The following is a 20,289-nucleotide window of genomic DNA, read 5'->3' as shown; positions in this document are numbered from 1 at the left end:
CAAAATTGCGTGTGGATGTCATTTCATTCTTCATTGAGAAACGAGATTAACGAAATCCCCGTTATGTAGAACTGCCTGGAAGAAGTCAAAAGCTGTTCCAGTTTTATGCTTGCGAGTAATTTTTTGACTGTTCAGTAAGTGTCTCTCGTGAGACCGTTTTTTTCTCTGAATCCCAAGACTTTTAGTCACTAGCATGTATTTCTTTGAATCTGGTAAAGAAAGCATTCTAATATTAACCATGCGGTGAGGTATGTATCACTTAAGTGAACTCAGTGAAAGTTGCAGGTCTATTGCAGGGCTGTGGATTGGACAGTATGATGGGAAAGTAGCCTGAGTTCTGCGCTCAACTAGGCACAGTCAAGATCTAATCCCAGCGCTGCACTGCAGCATTTGGTAATTAACATTTTGCTGATCATTTTTATTTTGCTTGTTTTTTCTCCTTTTTTTTTTTTTTTTTCGATTCCATCTTGGGAGATTACTTTTGCCTGAGCTGAATGACCATTCTTGTATTTAGATGTTCATCATGGTGGCAGGTAAACTGGAAAACAGGTGTGTTCTTTTGCTCTCATTCTGTTTTTCTGTGTTCATTATGTAATCACTATCAGCTGGATTTAGGTTCATATTTTCACCCTGTAAAAAAAAAAGTGGAGTGGCCACAGGACAACTCCTAAAAGTTGGTAAGGCAGCAGCAGATACGAAACAACTTGTGTGAAGTAGAGAAGTATTTCTGAGCCACTTTGCTATGGATTGTGTATTTATTTCTGAAAAACACATACATGTGACATAACCTCTAAACTGCTGTAGACATGTTTTCCTGGAACTACAACCACTTAACAAATGGACTGAGAGGTTTTATAAAAACTTATTTCAGAATTGCACTGTTCTAAAAAGTGAAATATTGCTTTTCTTGTCTAACAGACCTATCTGGAGTACTACTACATGTCTAAGTAGGTGGCAGCCAACTAATAAAGTCTTACAAGAGATGTCTGAGATAGGGAAGTGATTTAATCCTATTTCATACACTCAATTTTGGGAAAAAAAGGAAGTAGGTGGCAAAAAGTTGTTGACAGAGCAGGGACTTGAGTACAGATCTTGGTGCGTTTTCTTACTCCAGGTCTGCATCTTGTTTCTATGCGTTCTGATGTTGTCTCACATACATAGCATTCACAGATGAAGATTTTCCTTAAGGTGTGAATTACATGAAAGGAGTGAGACACAGCATGCTGAAAAGTGCTCAAGATAGCGAGCAGAAAACAAATAGAGAGGATCAGCTTGAGTTTCGTAGGGATCTTCCCTGTGTTCAACAGTAGACGATATTGTCAGAAGAAAAAAAAAACAAACAAAGTGAGGCCATGAAATTATATAAGATATAAAATTCCTAGAATTAAGATGCAATTCAGCAAGGATTAATCCTGACTCGCAGGACAGTGCCGTGTTGATCACAAATGAAAATGAAATAAATCATTTTCCTTTCAAATCCCAAGCAGATCTTTAAACAGCAAAAATAACTTACTTTCAAGCCCTGTAAGAGTCCAGATGTCAGTGGGAGAAGCTGATGCTTGTACCCAGCTGCTTTTCAGGTGAACATGTTTCATGTTTCAGAAGTCTTCATGTCCAGTTGGAAAGTAATGTGCAACTTCTTAGCATTTATCAGCGCAACTCTGCTATGAAGGCAAAGGAGAAGGTTTTGCCTTTTCTCCAACAGTAGCCTGCTATGGTCACCAACCTGGAATAGGAGGAAAAAGGGCCAAGAAAGGCACAGATTGCAGTTGCTAACAGAGTAAAAAGCAACTGTATTTAAAGCATAATATTTATGCAATTCACATAGAGAAGAGGCAGCTTTTAGTAGCATCAATTTCATCACCACTTGGAGAAGTTACTATAGAAACTGTTACAGAAGAAACAATAAAAGGAAATAAAAACGGAAGGGGAGGAATGAAGGTCTTTGAGAATTTGAAGTAAAAATAAAGTGAGATGGCTGTCACTAGCTGAAGCTGGTGAGGTAAAAATAAAAAGCCTTTGTCTTAATTAAAATAATCGTGGTTACAGGAATTAAAGAAGGAAAATATCTGTGAGGCCACAGTGTTGTTTCTTTGAGCTAAGTACAGGATTGTGAGGTATTCCGTGGGATATTTTTAGAGGGTAGCCCAGTCTTGCTGTAAAAGTCCAGCAGTGTGATTCAGTTGGGGTGAGAGGTGACACTCAAACTTACAGCGCTTTTTCATGGCCTAAATATGTAAGTGAAAACTACTTGAAGAATCTGTTGCTTTGATCTGTGACTTAGTTCCTCTGTAGGACTGAACAGAGCATTTGATGGTCTTGTCTGCAGCACACTGCAGCTTAAGGTATTTAAACAACTGAAGGTTGTGTGTTCGTTTTTTGCTTTTTTAATATATAAATACTGTTTTTGAATGAAGTGTGGAGTATTTTAAAAGGCAGCTACTGGTTGTTACGAGGGTCTGGATTGTTTTTACACGCGTATCATCTGTCTGTATCAAAGGAAAGTAGAAACAATAGTAATCACTAAAAAAATCTGATTGCCACTGGGGCCTCATCTGTATTGTAGTTCTCGTTGCCACAAGACACATGCAGCAAATATCAAACGGTCTTTTTAATAAGAAGAGGTGAAATATTTTATTTTAAAAGATTAAATGACACATTTATTCCAGTCACATAGAAATCCACAAAATAAACAAATCCACTCTATAATATATATATGTCAGGAGTGTTTAATCCATCACAAGTTATTGTCTCCATTATTCTGAAAGATTCAAGGGCTGTCTAAGAGCACTGGAGTTAACAATAATCATATCTGTGTTCTAGACTCTGAAAGTGTCCATTTATTAAAGATGTCTTGTTTTTATGGAATGGATGCATGTTAGGGGATGGGACGTACTTGGTGCATCTCCTGAAAAGAATTACCAATTCTTATTTCAAATCTAGCCCAAAATGAATATAACTGGAAGTATCTCCTGTCTAATTTAAAGGAAGGAGAAGGAAAAAAAAAGAAAGAAGAAAAGAAAAAGGGTGGTGCATACAGTTAGTATATAAGTGGTAGAGTTTAGAAAAATACACATCGTCGTCTCTCTTTTTTCGTAATACTTGCGTATTTTGAAGCATTTTGCATAGAAGTAATCTGTTATGTAAGTGTTCACTTTGCTGATGATATGGGTATTTCACATAGCCATGGCAGACTTAATTACTTTGAAAACAGCTGTGATATCAGCCACACCCAAAGTGCCATAGGCGTCTCAGCTAAAATTCCATAAACAGCTTTTCATTTCACATCTAGAATTTTGAAAGGTTAATTTCAAAAGAGCATCTTCCTGCAAAGGACCTGCTTTACTCCAACAAGGATGTCACAGCCCTGATCTCTTTAACAAAACGCAACTTGCATGACTCCGCTCTGTTGACCTAAAATTCCACACTCATAGCATTGATATGTTATTTGTCATCCTAACTCTCATTCTTGCAAGATGATGTCATTGGACACCAGAACAGGATAGCTGTGGTATTTTGTAATTCTCTGTGTACTTTAAGCCAAATTGACCCTTTTGGTTTTTGCCAGCAGAATGTAGGCTAAAGACCTTCAGCACAGAAGTATCGAGGAAACGTTCACTAGGCAAAACAGCCTCAAAGAGATTTGTGCTAAGCCACTGCTGTCCCCAAAATGTTTGTGACTGAACCTGTTCAGGTTTTTCTGTAGGTACAGTGACCGGTATGTTTTCTATAAAGCTTTCTGTACTGGAATTTCTCTGTTAAAAAAGTGAACATAGATGTTTTCTCTTGCAAGTGAGATGAAAATTTTTCTCCCACCATACAGGCTGTCTGGAACAGCTTTCCCATGGGAGAAGTCACGTCAGAAAATGTACCAGAGAAAATGTTTTTAAAATAGAGCTTGTTATGTGGTAAAGAGCATTATATAACGTGGTTTCTGTGTTACCATCATAGATTCATGTGGGTCTTGTCCACTTTAACACATTGTGAAAGCTGGAGTGGTCTGAGTTCAAGGAACTTTGTGGTTGGAGGCAATTCCTTCAGATCCCCAAGTTCTTCCTCCCAGCATTATGAGCTGAGCTGCAAGGAAATGCCCAAGCTAGCTGTAGCAGAGAGGATGTGAGATTCGGTGAACCAAAAAAAGCACAAGAAAAATGATGATGAATATGTACTAAGAAGAGACAGTTCTGGATCCTGGGATATGTATTTCCTGTTTCCATGACTGATTTCATCAGAAATTCTTGAATACAGAGGCAGTCTCCAGCCTAGCTGGATGATAAGCAAGAAGTGAGTCAGGGAACTTCAGGAAGAGAACGGATCGTATCAGGCTACGGTTGGGCAGTGTTCTCTGGAGGTTTGATTTTAGCACATCTTTTCTGTGCTCTTCTTTTTCTCTGGTCACATCATTCAGAACTTTTCACATGTCCACTAATGGTTTCTTCTAATGTACAGCACTCCAATTCAGAAAGAGCTGTATTTGGCTGTGTAGAATATTACTTGTTGCTAGGTTTCAGAAGAGTCGGGCCCCACGTGCTGGCTCTCAGCAGTCAGTAGGCAGACTGACCATCCTGTCTTTATTCCTTTATTACCTGTCTGCAGTCGTTAAATAGCCTCGCTGCTCATGAAGGTGCTGTGAAGAGTTTTTGTTAATATTTTACATAACTGTCATCATATCTTACAGTGATTAAATGGTCACATGAGGAGAAGAGTACATATTTAATCAGAGCAAGGCTTCATTGTAACGCACTATATAAATGCAGGGGGGGGAAAACTTCTCAGGGAGGATGGATGAGAATTGTATCTTGTTGGTTAATTCTGGCCAGACAAGGAACAGAATTTGAAAGAATGCTTTGTTACCCTCAATTTGAAGGCTGCCTCATAAAGCAAATCTAGATTGAATTAAGTATACGCAGGCAATGAAATGTAGAAGTAGAAAGCTCCGGATCAGCCAGCCTTTATGATATGAAGCGAATTACAGGTGCAATAAACTGCAGCAGATTCAAGCAACCAGAAGGTTAATAAGATAACCACTATAACATCATCTAAGTATTAAAACAGTATGTAATGTTCAGTGAGCAAATGTTGGCTTCTGTGAAAACAGACTTCTGGATTTACCCATTGTCTTACAAAGGTTTGATAAACTGCTTCTCTAGAGCAGGAAAACAGTACTTGGGAAGATTTCTGTAGACACTGCCATCTAAATACTTTGAAATGTTTGTATGGTCAGCATGCACTTCCAGTGTGGGGTTGGTTTTTCTTCAGTTCTCCCCAGTACATAAAGAGAGGGTGGGGAGCACTGTGATAAAGCTGCCTTTCTGTTTTTCTGAACATTTTTCCTTCAGGAACCCTACAGCAGCACTGCAGTGTGCTTTTGCCAAGACATCCCTCCCATATTTCATGTGCTGTTTAAAAAGCTGTAAAATGAGATGCTGAAAACATTACTTCAGAATTAATAAGACCGTCTTAATTGACTCTGTAGTTGTTGACATAAGCTTAGCTTAACAAACTTGGAAACCTGTTCCAGATCTCAGTCTGATTTCTCTTTAAGAACATGAACAATTAAACCCTACTGCTGCATTGTGCCGTTCTTTAGCCATGCATGCATTGGGATTTTGGCTTTAAGACAACAGTGTTTTGAACATATGTATGCGTTAAATTTTAAGACCAGAAAAGCAAATTTCTCTCAGTTCTCAGTAGTTTCTCCTGCTTCAAAAAGAGAGCAACTTCAACTATTTATAAACTGTAATTAAGTTTCTTTACAACATGACTCATTCTCAACAAGCAAATCCTTGTTCTTTTGCTTTCTTATGAACTGTGTGGGAAAATTAGGGTTCAATCACTAAAGAATTTACTCAATGCTTAATTACCCAAAACAGCCCTCCAACTTCTGCCTCATGTAGAGCTTGCATAAAGATGTGATTTTCCCTGCAATGTGGATCCCTACAAGTTGACTTTTAAAAAATAGTCTGTAAATTTTTGCAAAGAAGAAAGCAGTGTTTTGCTGTAGTATTTCCTCCTTTCTCAGTCAGCTTGCTTCTTTGAGCTCCTCTTATGTTAATCATGCGATGCTTAGGAAAGTTAAAGTAAGAAATCATTATGATTAAATTACTTAGAGCATGAAACTGAATTAGAAAGCTTTACTTTCCTGAATGAGCTAATGGTTTAAATTTTCCAAAGGAAATGTTTCTATTTCTGTGAGAGAAGGGGTAAATGGGACTTCCTCTGACATAATTTTCATTTTAAAACTGAGTTTGACAGCAAGATTTTTACCTTCATAACCAAATATTAATGCTTAACTGCACGACTTGTGTAAGCTTGCTAGCTGAAGTGACTCACTTACGTAGATGAAGTTATTTTTAGAGAGATAATTTGCACTGTTTAGAAGAGAGAAAAAGAGAGAGAGAGTCCTACTAAGAGCTCGATCCCTCATTATAGTTTACAGAGCTCGTGAACCCAGCATCCAAGCAAAAGATGACTAAGCAAAGGGTCTATTGGTACTTTCAGGAATTTACAGACATGAGTCATCTGCTTATTTTCTGCAGACATATCACCAGGATACTTTGTGAGTCAGCTGTTATTTGGAAATAGTACTTGTGTTCAACATGAATACGTTTTTGTAGTTCTTAAGTAACTACCATGTCAAACCGAAGCATGTTGTTATAGTTTTTGTCAGGGTGTGGATTTACAAAAGTAGTGTGTTGTTTTTAACTGTGATGAGTTTTTGAGGATGAAATCTAAAGGCTTTGCGAGGTGTAATTCTGATCACTCTCACCTTTGCCATGTTATGTATCAAGTGGAGACGGATCTTATTTGGTATTAGTGCATAGGTTTGGAGTCAGATTGTATATATGACCAAATTAAAAGACATATTTTCATTATCAGCACGTGCCACCTCATAAAGATGTTGTTGTGACTATGAGCAGAATTTGACCTTTCATCTCCCAAGCACCTTACTAGTGGTAATAGCTAATGGTATTTGCTTATTTTTTTATATGTAGTAAAACAACACTAAATCCAAGCATATTGTACACTTGCAATGTCAGTGGTTTTGCATCCACTGTGCCGGAATTAAGCTCTTGCCTTTATTTCCTACTGCTGAAATAATAGCTGGCTACCTTGACATACGTATAGTACTTTACAACTCAAGGCTATTTCCTGTTTACTTGTCTTTTAGGTGTGGTTGCGTTCCAAAATTAGGGGCAGGTTTTTTTGACTGTGTTTGGACTCAGCTCACACCTTGTATTAAAGAAACACTTGGGATAGAAAAAAAATGGGTGTTTGGCAATTTTATGTGAATAGTAGTCAAAGCGGTCAAATCAAAGGCAGATAGAATTGTTCAAAACTCTGATTGCAGTCCAGTTTAATACTGCCATTAGCGTGATGTGGGATGCACAGTTTTAATTCTAATTTGATCAAATGATCATAGGACCATTACAGTTGGAAAGGACCAGTATGGTCATATAGCCCAGCCATCAACCCATTGTCCAACTGTTGACCCATCATGTCAATCCACGTAACTGTTCATAGTTTGAATGATTCCTGAGAATCCCTCTACAGCTTTTGGTTAATAAAAGAAGAAATTCTTTTCTTCTATATTTTGGTGATACATTTGTTGGATTTATACTCATTTATAAACATGAAAGGCTTATAACAAATGGAATTTCTTCTGTTACGGTAGCAATGTCTTGATTACGCATTTAAACAGCTTTTCTGAAGTGCAGACCTTCTATTTTAACTATCAGGTAGAAAAGTGCTGCTGTTTGCACCCTTTAGATAGACAAAGGTTTCCAAAGGGAAGATAACAAAGTCAGAAATTCTCAAGTGAAAAAAGTTAAATGGAAGGAATAAATTTTGCTTTCTGTATGCTACTAAACATGGTTATTCCTTTCACACAGTGACAAAATACAAGTATACAGAGTGGTTTTCCTTTGAGGAGTTGCTGCTTGAGAAAGAAAAGGTGTACTAGAGGAACAGAGTTGAAACAGTGAGAGCTGAAGGAGCGCATTTGTCATGTTAAAGCAGAGCTTTGCCTCTATTCCTTTCTGCAGTGAAGTCCTTGAGATTCTGAGACATGTGCTTCCCACCTGTGATGGGAGGAGAGAGCTTGCTTACAGGTTGACAACCTCAATATACCAGTGTTTTTCAGGGATATTACTGAATAAGCATGTTACAAAGAGGAATTTGACAGAGTAATCTTGGAGTCTAACCTTTGTTACATCAGTGATCTGCCCTTAAATTAGCAGAACTCTGCCCATGTCATTACTGTTTAAATATCTGCTGGAAGCTGCTGCGTGAGCTGAGTCACTGGGGTGTGGGGAGTTGTCACGTGTAGCTCAGGCACCGGGTCACAAACAGTGTGATCATAAGTGATTTGTTTTATTTTGAGACTGCAGCTGGAATATCACATCCCGTTTCATGTACTTCATTACTATGAACGCATTTACTTGTGGAGCTTGGAGGGTAATTTAGGGGAAAGGGAGTTGTGGTTTGGCTGATGCTCATCCAGATATTCAGACATGGTTAGAAAAAAATGAAGGAAACGGTAGGATGATAGAATGGAGCTTAAAAAGAAGGAAATCTTTCTTAGGCCAGTCATAGTACATGAACATGAAGGGAAGTGCTGGAATCTCTGTTCCATGAAGGGTTTTAAAAGTAGAAAATGATGAATTACTGAGTGCACTGGAGGGGAGATCCGGTGCTGCCTGTGAGTGAGCTCAGGCCTGTCTCATGTTCCTATTTCTTTCTTAAAATTCTGTTTATAGTGATTCTGCCCCTTGTTTTGGTTCCTACTACAGCTATTGTAGCCTTCTTAGTAGCCCGGGCTTCTTTCCTTCTCTTTAAGGACTACGAAGTGACAAATAGACAAAGCAGAGAAACCAAGTTTGTTTGATTGAATTATCATCTTACTGACTTATTTCACTCTTTGCTGTGCCAAATAGAAGAAACATCTGAAGATTTACATGGAACTGCTGTACAATTGGAGTCTTTTTTCACCTCGGTGATGTCCAAAATTGTAGTTTGGAGGATAACAGAGAGTGTAATCATAGCTGCTTTCCAAAGGAAGTCTACACCTATAGAAATGCACATTTACCTGTGTTAATTTTTATTAGAGTTCTGGTGTGAAGGAGTGTTGATAACCCACTTGAACTACACATTTCTGAAACCTTCTGAAATTAAATGTAGACCTAAAAAAATCTTAAGCATAAACACAGCAGTGAAAAAGCTAAGCTAAAAAGTAGATTCAGACCATGGTATTAAACTGTTTTAAACTGTATTAAACTGTTGCAGACTGTTTTATTGTTCTGCCAGAGGAAGAGGATCATGAGGTGGTGATAAGCAAAGGGAACTAAAAGGTTCTGATTTTTATTTTTAGTGAGATATTTTTGGTATTAATGACTTTGCAGTGTGTTTTTGGTTTTGTGGGGGTTTTTTTGTCTAACAGATGACTACAAATTGAGGTCTGTTTTAACTCGTGACTGAATCTCTCTGCATCCTTTATCAAATCATTTAACCACTTTAAGTCTCAGGAAGATAATTAACACAGAAATACACTGGCTAAGCAATTGTAAACTATATTTTATGAAAATATATGGCTAAAGCAATATGAGAGGATCATAATTTATAAGAAATACAGAAGTGTATGTCAGTTTGTCCTTTTCTATCACCTCTGAATCAGTAAAAAGGAATAATATATTCCCTGTTTAAAAAATAAAAAAAAAGAATAACACTGTATATATTTTTATGACCCTCTTTTCTTTTTTTATTCCAGTTGACCTGCCCCTGTACTTTCCTCGAGACCAACCAACCCTGACCTTTCAGTCTGTTTACCACTTCACTAACAGTGGGCAGCTGTACTCCCAGGCCCAGAAGAATTACCCGTATAGTCCACGCTGGGATGGCAACGAAATGGCCAAGAGAGCAAAGTAAGTCAGGTTGCTGTTTTGCTACATGGTCTTCTGGTGATGGAAATTTCACAGATGTAACTGTATGTTTCCATCATTCTGCAAGCTAGAGCTGTTTTTCTTCTACTATAGTTCTAGTATTCCCTTATACGAGTACAGACAGATACCTTATTAATCATTCTTGTAACATGATTGTCAGAGGACTGATCAAAACAAGACTTTTCTAGGTATTATAGAGGCACAGAGTAGTGGCAGTCTTTGCTCCAAAGAGCTTCCAATCCAAATAGACAAGATAGCCCACAGCAGGAGTCATCTGCATGATAGCAGTCAGTCAAGGTAGTGCCTTGGTTTTGTGTGGGTGTATGGGGGACCCTGGAGGGAAACATGTGAGATAGAAAGAAGGAAGAAGAAAAACCTGAAAGATATGCTCTTTTAGAAGGGCATAGAAGGAGGTAGAGCAAACCAGTAACCCAGCATAGTAGGCAGTCTTGCCAGAACTTGAGAAAGTTACCCAAAAGTCTGAAGACTTCTTGTTTTATTTCTTTGTTTTTACTTTTCTACTTTCCCTATTGGCTAGAAACAGAGAATCTCTGTTTCCTCGGCAGTTTTTCTGCAGGCCTTGATTTCAGCGTGGGTAAATCCCACTTCGGTCTTAGTATCCCTTGTAGTTCAAGGTGATGGCAGCATCTCCAGAGTGATTCTATTGCTAGGATAAGTTTGTGTGGGCAGCAGTGCTCCTTTTGCATGCTGTGTGTTATTTCTGTATTCTGAAGAAGCTGAGGAGATTTCACCTGGATAGAACAATATCAGTAGTGACCTTACTGCTGAATTTAGATTTTGCAGAGTGTAAAAATATAACAACAGCAACATATTGAAGCAGGCTGATTATCAGTTGTCAGCACAGAAGTCCTCAAAGTGTATAAATAATAAGGCATATTGGAGTTTTGACTGACATTCTGAAGATTAAATTAAAAGATGCACAAGTAAGAGTCAAATGAAAACAGTTCATGCTGAGTAAATCAAATGAATGGCATGGTCAAAGACTGACTGTAATTTGGAAATGATGGGAGCAAATAATAAATGACTGAAGCATTTGCAGATGTTGTAATAATTTTAATTGTATAGAGAACATCAAGTGACATTTGATTTTAGATTTTGATGCATTGTAGTAGGAATTTTTCAGTTTGATAGTAATTGGTTGGAATGCCGCATTGTCTAGGAGAGCCATTTCTTGATCAAGTGTGATTTGTTCTTGTGGACTCGTGCCTTCTTCATTTCTTTCTTTCTTTCTTTCTTTCTTTCTTTCTTTCTTTCTTTCTTTCTTTCTTTCTTTCTTTCTTTCTTTCTTTCTTTCTTTCTTTCTTTCTGTTCTTCTTTCTTGTCTTTCTCTTATTTCTTTTTTCATTTTTGTTTGTATCTTTTTCTTCGTTCTTATTTTGTTTTATCTCTTTTTCATTTTCTTCTTTTTTTCTTTTATTCTTTTTTTTTTTTTTTTTTTTGATGTTCTGTCTTTTCTTTTTTTTCAGCTTTTATTTTCTGTGTTTTTTTTTTTCTTTCTTTCTTTTCTTTCTTCTTTTCTTTCTTTCTTTCTTTTCTTTCTTTTCTTCTTTCTGTTTCTTTTCCTTTTCTTTCTTTCTTTCTTTGCTTTCTTTCTTTCTTTCTTTCTTCTTCTTTCTTCTTTCTTTTCTTCTCTCTCTTCTCCTCTCTCTCTCTCTTTCTCTCTTCTCTCTCTCTCTCTCTCTTTCTCTCTTCCTCTCTTCCTCTCTTCTTTCCTTCTTTCTTTCTGTCTGTCTTTCTGTCTGTCTTTCTGTCTGTCTTTTCCTAGCAGAACGTGATGTGTATTTTGTTTTTATGGAAATGAAACAATAACTGGAAGCATCAGTGTGGCTTGTTTTTATATTGCAAAAATGCTTGATTGTATAGTCAAAAAATGCACTTATTTTGCATCTGGAAGCTTACAAGTATCTGTGTTCTGTCTGCTAAGTGCCTTCGATTATGAGTGGGTGTGTACAAATGGACTTGTCTGCCCTGCACTTGAAATTTAGAAGTACGATAACAGTACTTTTAGGAGCGCTAAATGTGTACATTTACTATCACATGTACATTTTTTGAGGTTATTCGCTCTTACGTTTGAGCCTTTCCATTTAAGTTTTATACTGGCTGCATATTATGAGAAAGATGATGAGAAGCGGGGGAAGAAAGCATGCTGCAGTGTCTGAAATAACCATCACTGCGCTGCAAAGAGACGGAGAAACTGCTCTAGTTAAAAGCGCTTTGCTTGCAGGAACAGCTAGTGAATCCTGAGCAAGTACCAGAAATAAAACTACAGCAGGAAAACTATGATGTTATAATGCGTGTTAGCATATTTTAAGAAATATTTTTAACACAATTTAGTACTTATGTAAATATTGTCTGAAATAATTTCTAGGGCTTCTTAGAATAGATAAGCGTGTTTCATCACAAACAAAGATTTTTTCAATCTGATTTATTTCTGTCATAGCTACGTTACAGCCCGAGTATATGGGAATATATGTAGGTGTATACGGGAGAGTGTTCTAATTAAACATATAGTTCAAACACCAACTCAATTCATCTCCAGTAAAAAAAGAAAAGAAAGATATATGACGCAGCATCCTAAAGCTCAGCTGAAGTAAATTTAGCCCTGGATAAAGATAGGAAAAGTTTTTTGTGCTTTTAAGCGCTGTCCGTTCATTAGGTTTTTCTTAATATGTAGCCTTTCCCTTTTAGCTGAACGGTTACTCAAGTGCTTGGCATCCTTTGAGGCAAAATTACTCTGTTTATCTTTCTGGCCCTACTGATCTAGGGCCACAGGACCTTACACTTGATGTTTTGGAGTCTAACCAAATTCTCCACCCAGATTCTCAGTCACTTGAAGGGTCATTTTACACCGTTATCCTCATTGCAGCCTAAGAGGCTGTAAAGGGTAGTTTTCGGTTGCCATTGTACTGGCCACGTTCATTAGCTGTCTAGTCATGTTATGAGGCATATAGACCACATTGCTTTGTAGGGTGCAGGAGTATCACCAGTCTCCCAGTGATTTCCACATCCTCAGTTGGCAAACCTTGCTTCTGATTTCAGCAGCTGCAGGCAGCCTACTTATTCATGGGCAGCGCTGTCAGAAGTTCATGCCAAAGGGACATTGATTCTGTGCCCAGCCTTCTCCCACTTGTTGTGTTTTTATCCAGCAGGTGAGCCCATCCAATTCCTTCAACTCAGGGGCTAAACTTGAAAGTCTTGGTATCCTTGCTTATCTTCATGGCCCCTGAGCAGATGTAGGCATCTCTTTTGAAGTTAGGACTTAACCCTTTGCCGTAGCCTTGAGACAATCAGTAGTAATTACAAGTAGGAGCAAAATTATTACCTTAAAAAATATACATATAGATGTAGACTGTGTGCATTCTCAGACACATATCACCTACATCTAAAAGGCAAATTCTCAAATCAGAATATCAGTTTAGCAGAATCTTTTTTTTTTTCTCATAGAATCATAGAAAAAGTGCTCATCTTCATTCAGACATAATTGGACTAATTTTTGCTTGTCTGATAAACTTCATGTAATCGGGTTTCTCTTTCTCTGTCTTAGTGTTATTTTAAAATAACCTGGCTCCTTTGAGGCTCCTGGCTTAGGTTTCTCACTGAGAGATAGTGTCTGATGATTGAAGCTCGCTATTGTCTCTGCCAAGGGATTGCCCTCTGGCTTGATTTAATTCTAAGAAACGAATCACGTCTTGGTTAAATAATGTGATTGCAAATGCCTCCTGATTTCTCGTTTCTCAACTAAACACTAAAATTTAACCTGTTCCTCCAGCTACAAACAGCAAAATGAAACATACTAAGTTTTGCTTACAGGCTGCGGAGATAGCATTTTCTCCCAGTTCCCGTCTCAGGCTCTGCCTCTTATAGGTCATTTGTTTGTGTGGCTGTGGCCTCCTGCGTAAGCAGCTTCTCCAAGAGATTTTGTCCTAAAATACAATAGCAAGCCTAAGAAAATACAGTAAATTATGGAAAGTTAGCAGCCTTGTTTGTGGTGTACGTGTGAAGTAAAACATCTCTGTGCGGTTTCCATGGGAAAGCTCTCTTGTTTTTTGCTTAAATAGGCATTCAAGTGTACATAAATGGAGTCTTTAAAAAGCACGCAGACTCGAAGCCTGGGATTTTATGAAGGAATACTGTAAATAGAGCCTGTTTGTTTATACAAATTAAGTTCAGTTCTTAAGATGCACTCTGGCCCAATTTCTGTCCGACCTAGTTCTGCTCTGTAGACCTAGGTTACGGTTCAGGGAGAGCAAGTTAGGACTCAGTTTACTCTTTTATCCTACATAAGTCCACCTACACATCATTAAAAATAGCAAGAGGTGGAAAACAATAATGTAGTATCACAATAAGAAGACATTCTCAGGGTTCAGATTGTTTTTCTCATCTTAGCTGACAAAACTGTTTTCTGAATGACATTATTACTGGCAATTCATTGGTGTTCTCAGATTGTGGTGTTCAATCTCTCAGTGCTCTGCAAGGGTAAAAGCTTGAAAGGGTTCAAGTACTCTCAAATGAATATTGGCTGTTGCTTTGCCATAAGGTCAAGTGCAATTTAAGTCTATATGCAGATGCATCTTGCACAAGCTTTGCATGCATCATCGGTGCTGCTGCAGCTCCAGTTCATGCGCAGCACCACCATGCTATGATCACTAAGTGTCTAGCTGGGGCACTGGCCCATAGCATTTTCATCCTCATCAATAGCTTTTCCTTGAAAATCATAACATGAGAAGATGTGTGTCATGTGAAGATGCTAGTAGCTATTTGGCTGCAATGTGTTTGCTTTAAGCATTAATGTTCCCATGTATGGAGAGGAAGTATATCTTTTTAGTCTAATAAAAGAATATTTGAATACAGGGGACAATTCAGAGGCCTAAGGGGCCATCCTCATGTAGTTGTTTAGACAAACTCAGTTGTAATATGTCAGAGGTTTGCTGTTGCATGCAGTATATTTTGGGTGCCCTATTTTTTTAAAGTGATCTCCACTTGTTTTTTAACACATCCATTTTTAATTGGGAGTTCTTCCCCATTTTAGGCGGAATATCAATGGATACATCTTGCATTCTGTTAAAGTAACAGGTTTTCTCTTTCCTTGAAAGTATTTTTTTCTACCTACAGTGCCTTGGATCTCACTGTATAAAGTTTACATGTAAACATTGCATCATTTTGTAATCTCGGCTTGATAGGTATAATTAAGGTAATAAATCATTTATTATTATTTGTTTTGTATTTTAGTATTTTCCTTGCTTATTTGTAAACATAATGCATTTTATTTGCATGTATTGCATGACTGTTTCATGCATATTAGGGATCTTTAAGGAGTGGATTTCCAAAAACTAACTTGCTGGCACTCGTGTACATGCTGCACAAAAAGCTTTTTCCTCATCTTTGGCTCTGTTGTATTTTATCTTAACTTAAAATAAAGTTTAGGGGGGGAAAAAAAAAAGATAAAGAAAAAAAAAAAAAGGACAAGGAAGCACAACACATAGGGATCTATCCTTCACTATGCTTCTGTTTGTGTTATGTCTGAAACGTGAGGATTCTCTTCAGAAAAGAGCAATGGGGTGTAAACTAAAAGGTTAGAGGCTGAGCTGGGTCACTTGTTTACATGTTTTTGTTTTCAGTAGAGTCTTGCATTAAAAATGTACAAAAGTGATTTCCTTGCCTGAAATCCAGCAGGGCAGACATTTTGTTGCCTCAGGTGGACTCTTCTTTCAGAATACAATAGGGCCAATATGGTGTGACAGCCGTAGCAAGAAGAGATGCATTGACCCAGCCATGTGAAGTTTACAGAGAAGTTAATTTGATTTTATAGGCCATTAAATCAAAAGTCTTATTTTCTGTGGCAGTGTCAGCTGATCAGAATTATAAATGAAAAGCATGAAAGCAAATGGAGAAGATTGTGTTCTGTTATAATACTTAATGGTTGCACTAGTCCTTGTAACACATTGTGAGCTGATGTACCAGCAAACCCTAATAGTGATGTGATTTTGATTGCAAGATATAAAGGACAAATAGTAAGTAATAGAGCATTTAATTAGAATTTTTCCAGGATATTGTTTTATTTTTACATTTCCCTCTGCGCACACTGCACTGTACAGTGCATACACATGATAGTCACACTTACTGAGTCATATTTTTCATGTACTTTTCTTTAAATGTCTCCTTGGATAATTAAGTCTGACTCTTAAGATATGGTATGTTAGTTTCTGACAGGTGCCTGCCAGGGATCTTCAGTGCTGTCATGCATTATGTGGATTTCAGCCAAGACAGAAGGGTTGGGGTGTTTGTTTCTGGTCACTTCTCATTAAAGCTTTGACTGTGGGAAAAGAAAAACAACTATTTGAAGATGAAGAGTATAGGGGGTGCATGGAAACAAAATAGGTTTGACAGCTAATTTTTTCTGTTTTCATATAAACGTTATGTATATGTGGATACGAACTGTACACACTTATGCTTTGATACATAGAATGGTTGGGGGATTCCCTTGCATGTTGAGAAGAGAATTGCACAGAATAGATTGGAGAAGTTTGCTTGGAAAAGAAGTGGAAAATAACAGCAACTTGTTGGAAGACAAATTCTAGAATTTAATGTAAATGGCTTGTAGATAACCGGAGTTGAGTGCTGTTGTAGAAATCCTATGATGAACCAACTGATTTATCTTCTTTAGAGAGCTTCCCTATATATTTATGAAAGCTGCTCAATCTGTGTTAGATCCAGGAATTATACTTAGGACCTGATACCAAAAATGCCCTCCTTTGCTTTAGAGAAAAGGATAGAAAGAAATACATCATTCTGGAAGGAGCTCAGGTTTAATAGCCCAGATAAATACTGTTATTTGATCAGTTACCAAGTAAATAACTAAGTAAAAATAATAGGTGAGCCTTATTATTTTTTGAATAGTATTTGTAATTGCTCTGTTAAAAACAAAGAACATTCATACTAAGTCAAACTCAACATACAGTTAACCTAGAACCATGTTTCTATCATTAGTAGAAGGTGCTTGTGGAAATGCATGGAAAAGCGTGTGATGATATTTTCCTCGTATATTCTGGCATAGTTAAGTATTTCTACATCCAGAGTTGGTATATTTTGTTTCATAGTCCCACTTGGTTTTTCTTCTGTTTGTCTGTAAGTTTTTTGAACAAGTAAATTGTTAACATCACACACTTCACAGAGTCGCAGGGGCTGGAAGGGACCTAAAGAGATCATGGAGTCCAACCCCCCGATAAAGCAGGTACCCTTCCATATTCACATGGACAGGCATCCAGACAGGTCTTGAACATCTCCAAAAAAGGGGACTAAACAGCTTCTCTGCACAACGTGTTGGGTGCTCTGTCACCTTTACTATAAAGAAGTTCTTCCACAGAACTTCCTATGTCCAAGTTTTAGGCCATTGCTCCTTGTCCTATTGCTATGCACCACCGAGAAGAGCCTGGCCTCATCCATTTGCCTCCCATCTCCTTTTAGATATTTATAAACATTTATCAGATCCCCTCTCAGTCTTCTTTTCCCCAGGCTGAACAGACCCAGGTTACTCAGCCATTCCTCATATGGGAGATGCTCCAGGCCCTTTTATCATCCTGGGGCAATTCAGTGGCAAGGGATTGCACAGATCAGCAAGATTTTCTGTGAAGAAACAGTTCTGTCATCTTCTTGCATTCCTACTTCATGGTAGGTCTGATTGTTACTCCCTAACTCTTGTATCTAAAGAGGCAGCAAAGAAATGAATCCCTACTGATCTCCTCCATAAATCATGATCTTATGAGCCTTTTCACAGCTCTCATGTCACAGTTTCTCCTACTCTGCTCACACTTTCCATCTACAGAAAGAAAACTACCAATATTTCTGATTACCCTCCTAATCCTTATACCTTTACTATTTGTAGTATTCTTTCTGCGATAGGGGACTACACATTAATCACAGCATGTTCTCCGTGTATTTCTATGGTGACATGGTAATCTTGTCTGCCTTGCTATTTATCCTATTTGCTCTCCTTTGTACTGAGCTTATGCTGGTGTTTTAACACTGAGATGACTGTTACCATCTGCACTTCAAAGCCCTTGTTCTGTGGATGTAAAATTAAGAGGTTTTTTCCTTGCAAATCTGCCTGTTGGTACATTTTGCCTGATATTCTATGGTCCAGTCTCCCATTACAGTATGAACCATCTGCAGCTTCTCCTAACGGATTGTCATTTTTCTTCCTCTGACTTAATTGTTATCATTAGCAAACTTTGCCATCTTCTTTTGCTCCTACCCAATATATCATATTTATTCAACTACAGTAAGTCAAGGCTTTTTATAATTTTATAGTTTCTTAAAATAGTTCCTGCCAATTTGTAAAGGCACAGACATGACATTTACTAGTCCACAGTTCCCCTTAGCTCAAACCTTTATTTAATTGACGTCGCACTTCTCTGGTACCAAGCTGTTTTAAGCAGGAGGTTATAAGTTATTTGAGCATTTAACTTTCTCACACTTGAGTTTCTTCAGAACACTTGGGTGTGAATATCATCTGTGCCTGCTGATTTGCGGGTGTGTGTTTTGTTGATCTGCTCTTTACCTTTTTGGCTGTCATTTCTGCGTGAGTCAAATCAGTATGTCCCTTACAAAGAACTGTTCTGCTGTAGCAGTCTTTCTGAGCACCTTCGTGGTGAACTTGGGTGCAAAAATGGTTTCATTTATTTGTGACTTTGTTTCTTCTGAGCATTCCTTTTATCTTTTGAATGGCTTTTTGTACAACTCAACAAGTTTGTATTTGGAGGGGGTCAGCTCATTTGTCCTTCGTTCACATTCGATTCCAGTCTGCATTATTCCGCTTTTACACATAAGTGTAAAGTGTAGGGTTTGTTGCTGTTTTCCCCATTTGGAGAGATCTATGACCTTTTGCAAACCACATCTCATTTTTTCAGTAGGCCAGTACATACCTTACAAACAGAGAAGAGAAATAGCTTCTTTAACATGATTTTTATAATCACAGCTGTATGACATCTCGCTTTCCTTCTGACTGAGTTGTCTTAATGAATATCCAAGGAAGGTTCTTTTATGTTTTGGTATGTTGCCTTTGGCCCCCCTTGATAAGAGATCTGGCAAAGCAGAGAGGATGGCATGATGATGATGAAATCACTACTTTCACCTGCTAGAAAACTTTGTTTTGGGGGATGCTTGTTGTCAGACTTGTAACAGATGAGTCTGTGCTGTAACCCTTCATTTTTGCCTCTGAAGTACAAGTAATGGATTCAATAATTTCTTAAGGATCAATCAGGTTATATTATTATCTCTGTGAACTCCTCTCTTCTTGAATCTATGTTTGTCATCTTGCCTTGCAAGCCTCACTCCTCAGCATGGTGTTGCCCAGACTTTTCTGTTCTCAAATACTTCTTATATTGTTCCTGCTCTTCCCCATCATCTCGCCTCATTCTTCACCTGCCCTTTATACTTAGAAGAGGTTCTTAGTTCTATCTATCCTTTAAATCTACTAAATAATTTTGTAAAAAATAGTTCTGCTGCAGTGTGGTTCAGCATACACGTGCATAGCCTACATAGGAGGAAATAGAAAAAGTCTTAAGTAAACTGTATCTCTTTAAGAAGTTAACCTTTACCTGGAGTGGAAAAATAAGGCTGTGGCACTTCAGCAAACAGGAAAAATAGAGCAGGCTGTCACACAGTGACTGGAAATTTCTTAAGAATTAGTAGTGCATTTTAAAAGACTATATGAAGATTGATTCTTTCCGTGATGTCCTTGGAATATCATTCTCATGATCCACGGACAAGGAAATGGGATGGCTGTGTTGTGACAGAAAGATTCCAGTACCTCCCGTCTCCACAGACACTTGGTATCCTGAGCACTGAGTTAGCCCTGGGGGAAGTTCAGAAAGCAGAAGCACAGTCGCTCTGATCTGAGACCACAAGCCTTCATCTGACTGAAGCAAGTCTATTTATGTACATTGTGGAGAAGGTGAAGGAAGTGAAGTGTTTATCTGTTGAGCCGTCGAGCAGAAGGCATTGATACAATATTTTAGAGCTTCTTTTTGCTGTGTCTACTTTGGGACACTTAGAGCTGCTGTGTGTGCGGGATATTTCTGTGTAGTGCGCTTGTGTGAATGCCCACATAACTATATCAGAAACCTGAAAGAGAGTAAAACTCAAAGTCTTGATTTCCAAATGACTCAAACCAGCCTGCATGTTTAGATACTGCAATCAGCTGATTGTCTCCAGTAGCTTTAATTTTCTTCCCTAATTGTCAGTAAAGGTCCAGGCCTTTGGAAACATGGATATTCTTGGAACCAATGTTATCTTTTGCAGAGTGGTGGCCCTACTTACCTTGTTTCTCTAC

At 37.9% G+C, this 20,289-nt stretch overlaps 1 protein-coding gene across 2 annotated transcripts in view; it reads left to right on the top strand.

Moving 5' to 3' along the window:
• Nucleotides 1–20,289, top strand: part of BABAM2 (BRISC and BRCA1 A complex member 2) — a 151,187-nt gene that overhangs the window by 118,629 nt on the left and 12,269 nt on the right. For both annotated transcript variants that reach the window (XM_015857415.2, XM_015857417.2), the window contains exon 11: nt 9,767–9,920. In XM_015857415.2, the coding sequence (XP_015712901.1) occupies nt 9,767–9,920 (154 nt within the window). The remainder of the gene's footprint in view (nt 1–9,766; nt 9,921–20,289) is intronic.

Source organism: Coturnix japonica, chromosome 3 (assembly GCF_001577835.2).
Source record: "Coturnix japonica isolate 7356 chromosome 3, Coturnix japonica 2.1, whole genome shotgun sequence".
Lineage (NCBI taxonomy): Eukaryota > Metazoa > Chordata > Aves > Galliformes > Phasianidae > Coturnix > Coturnix japonica.
Note: the sequence above shows the minus strand (reverse complement) of the source record. Positions and strands in the feature narration are given on the sequence as shown.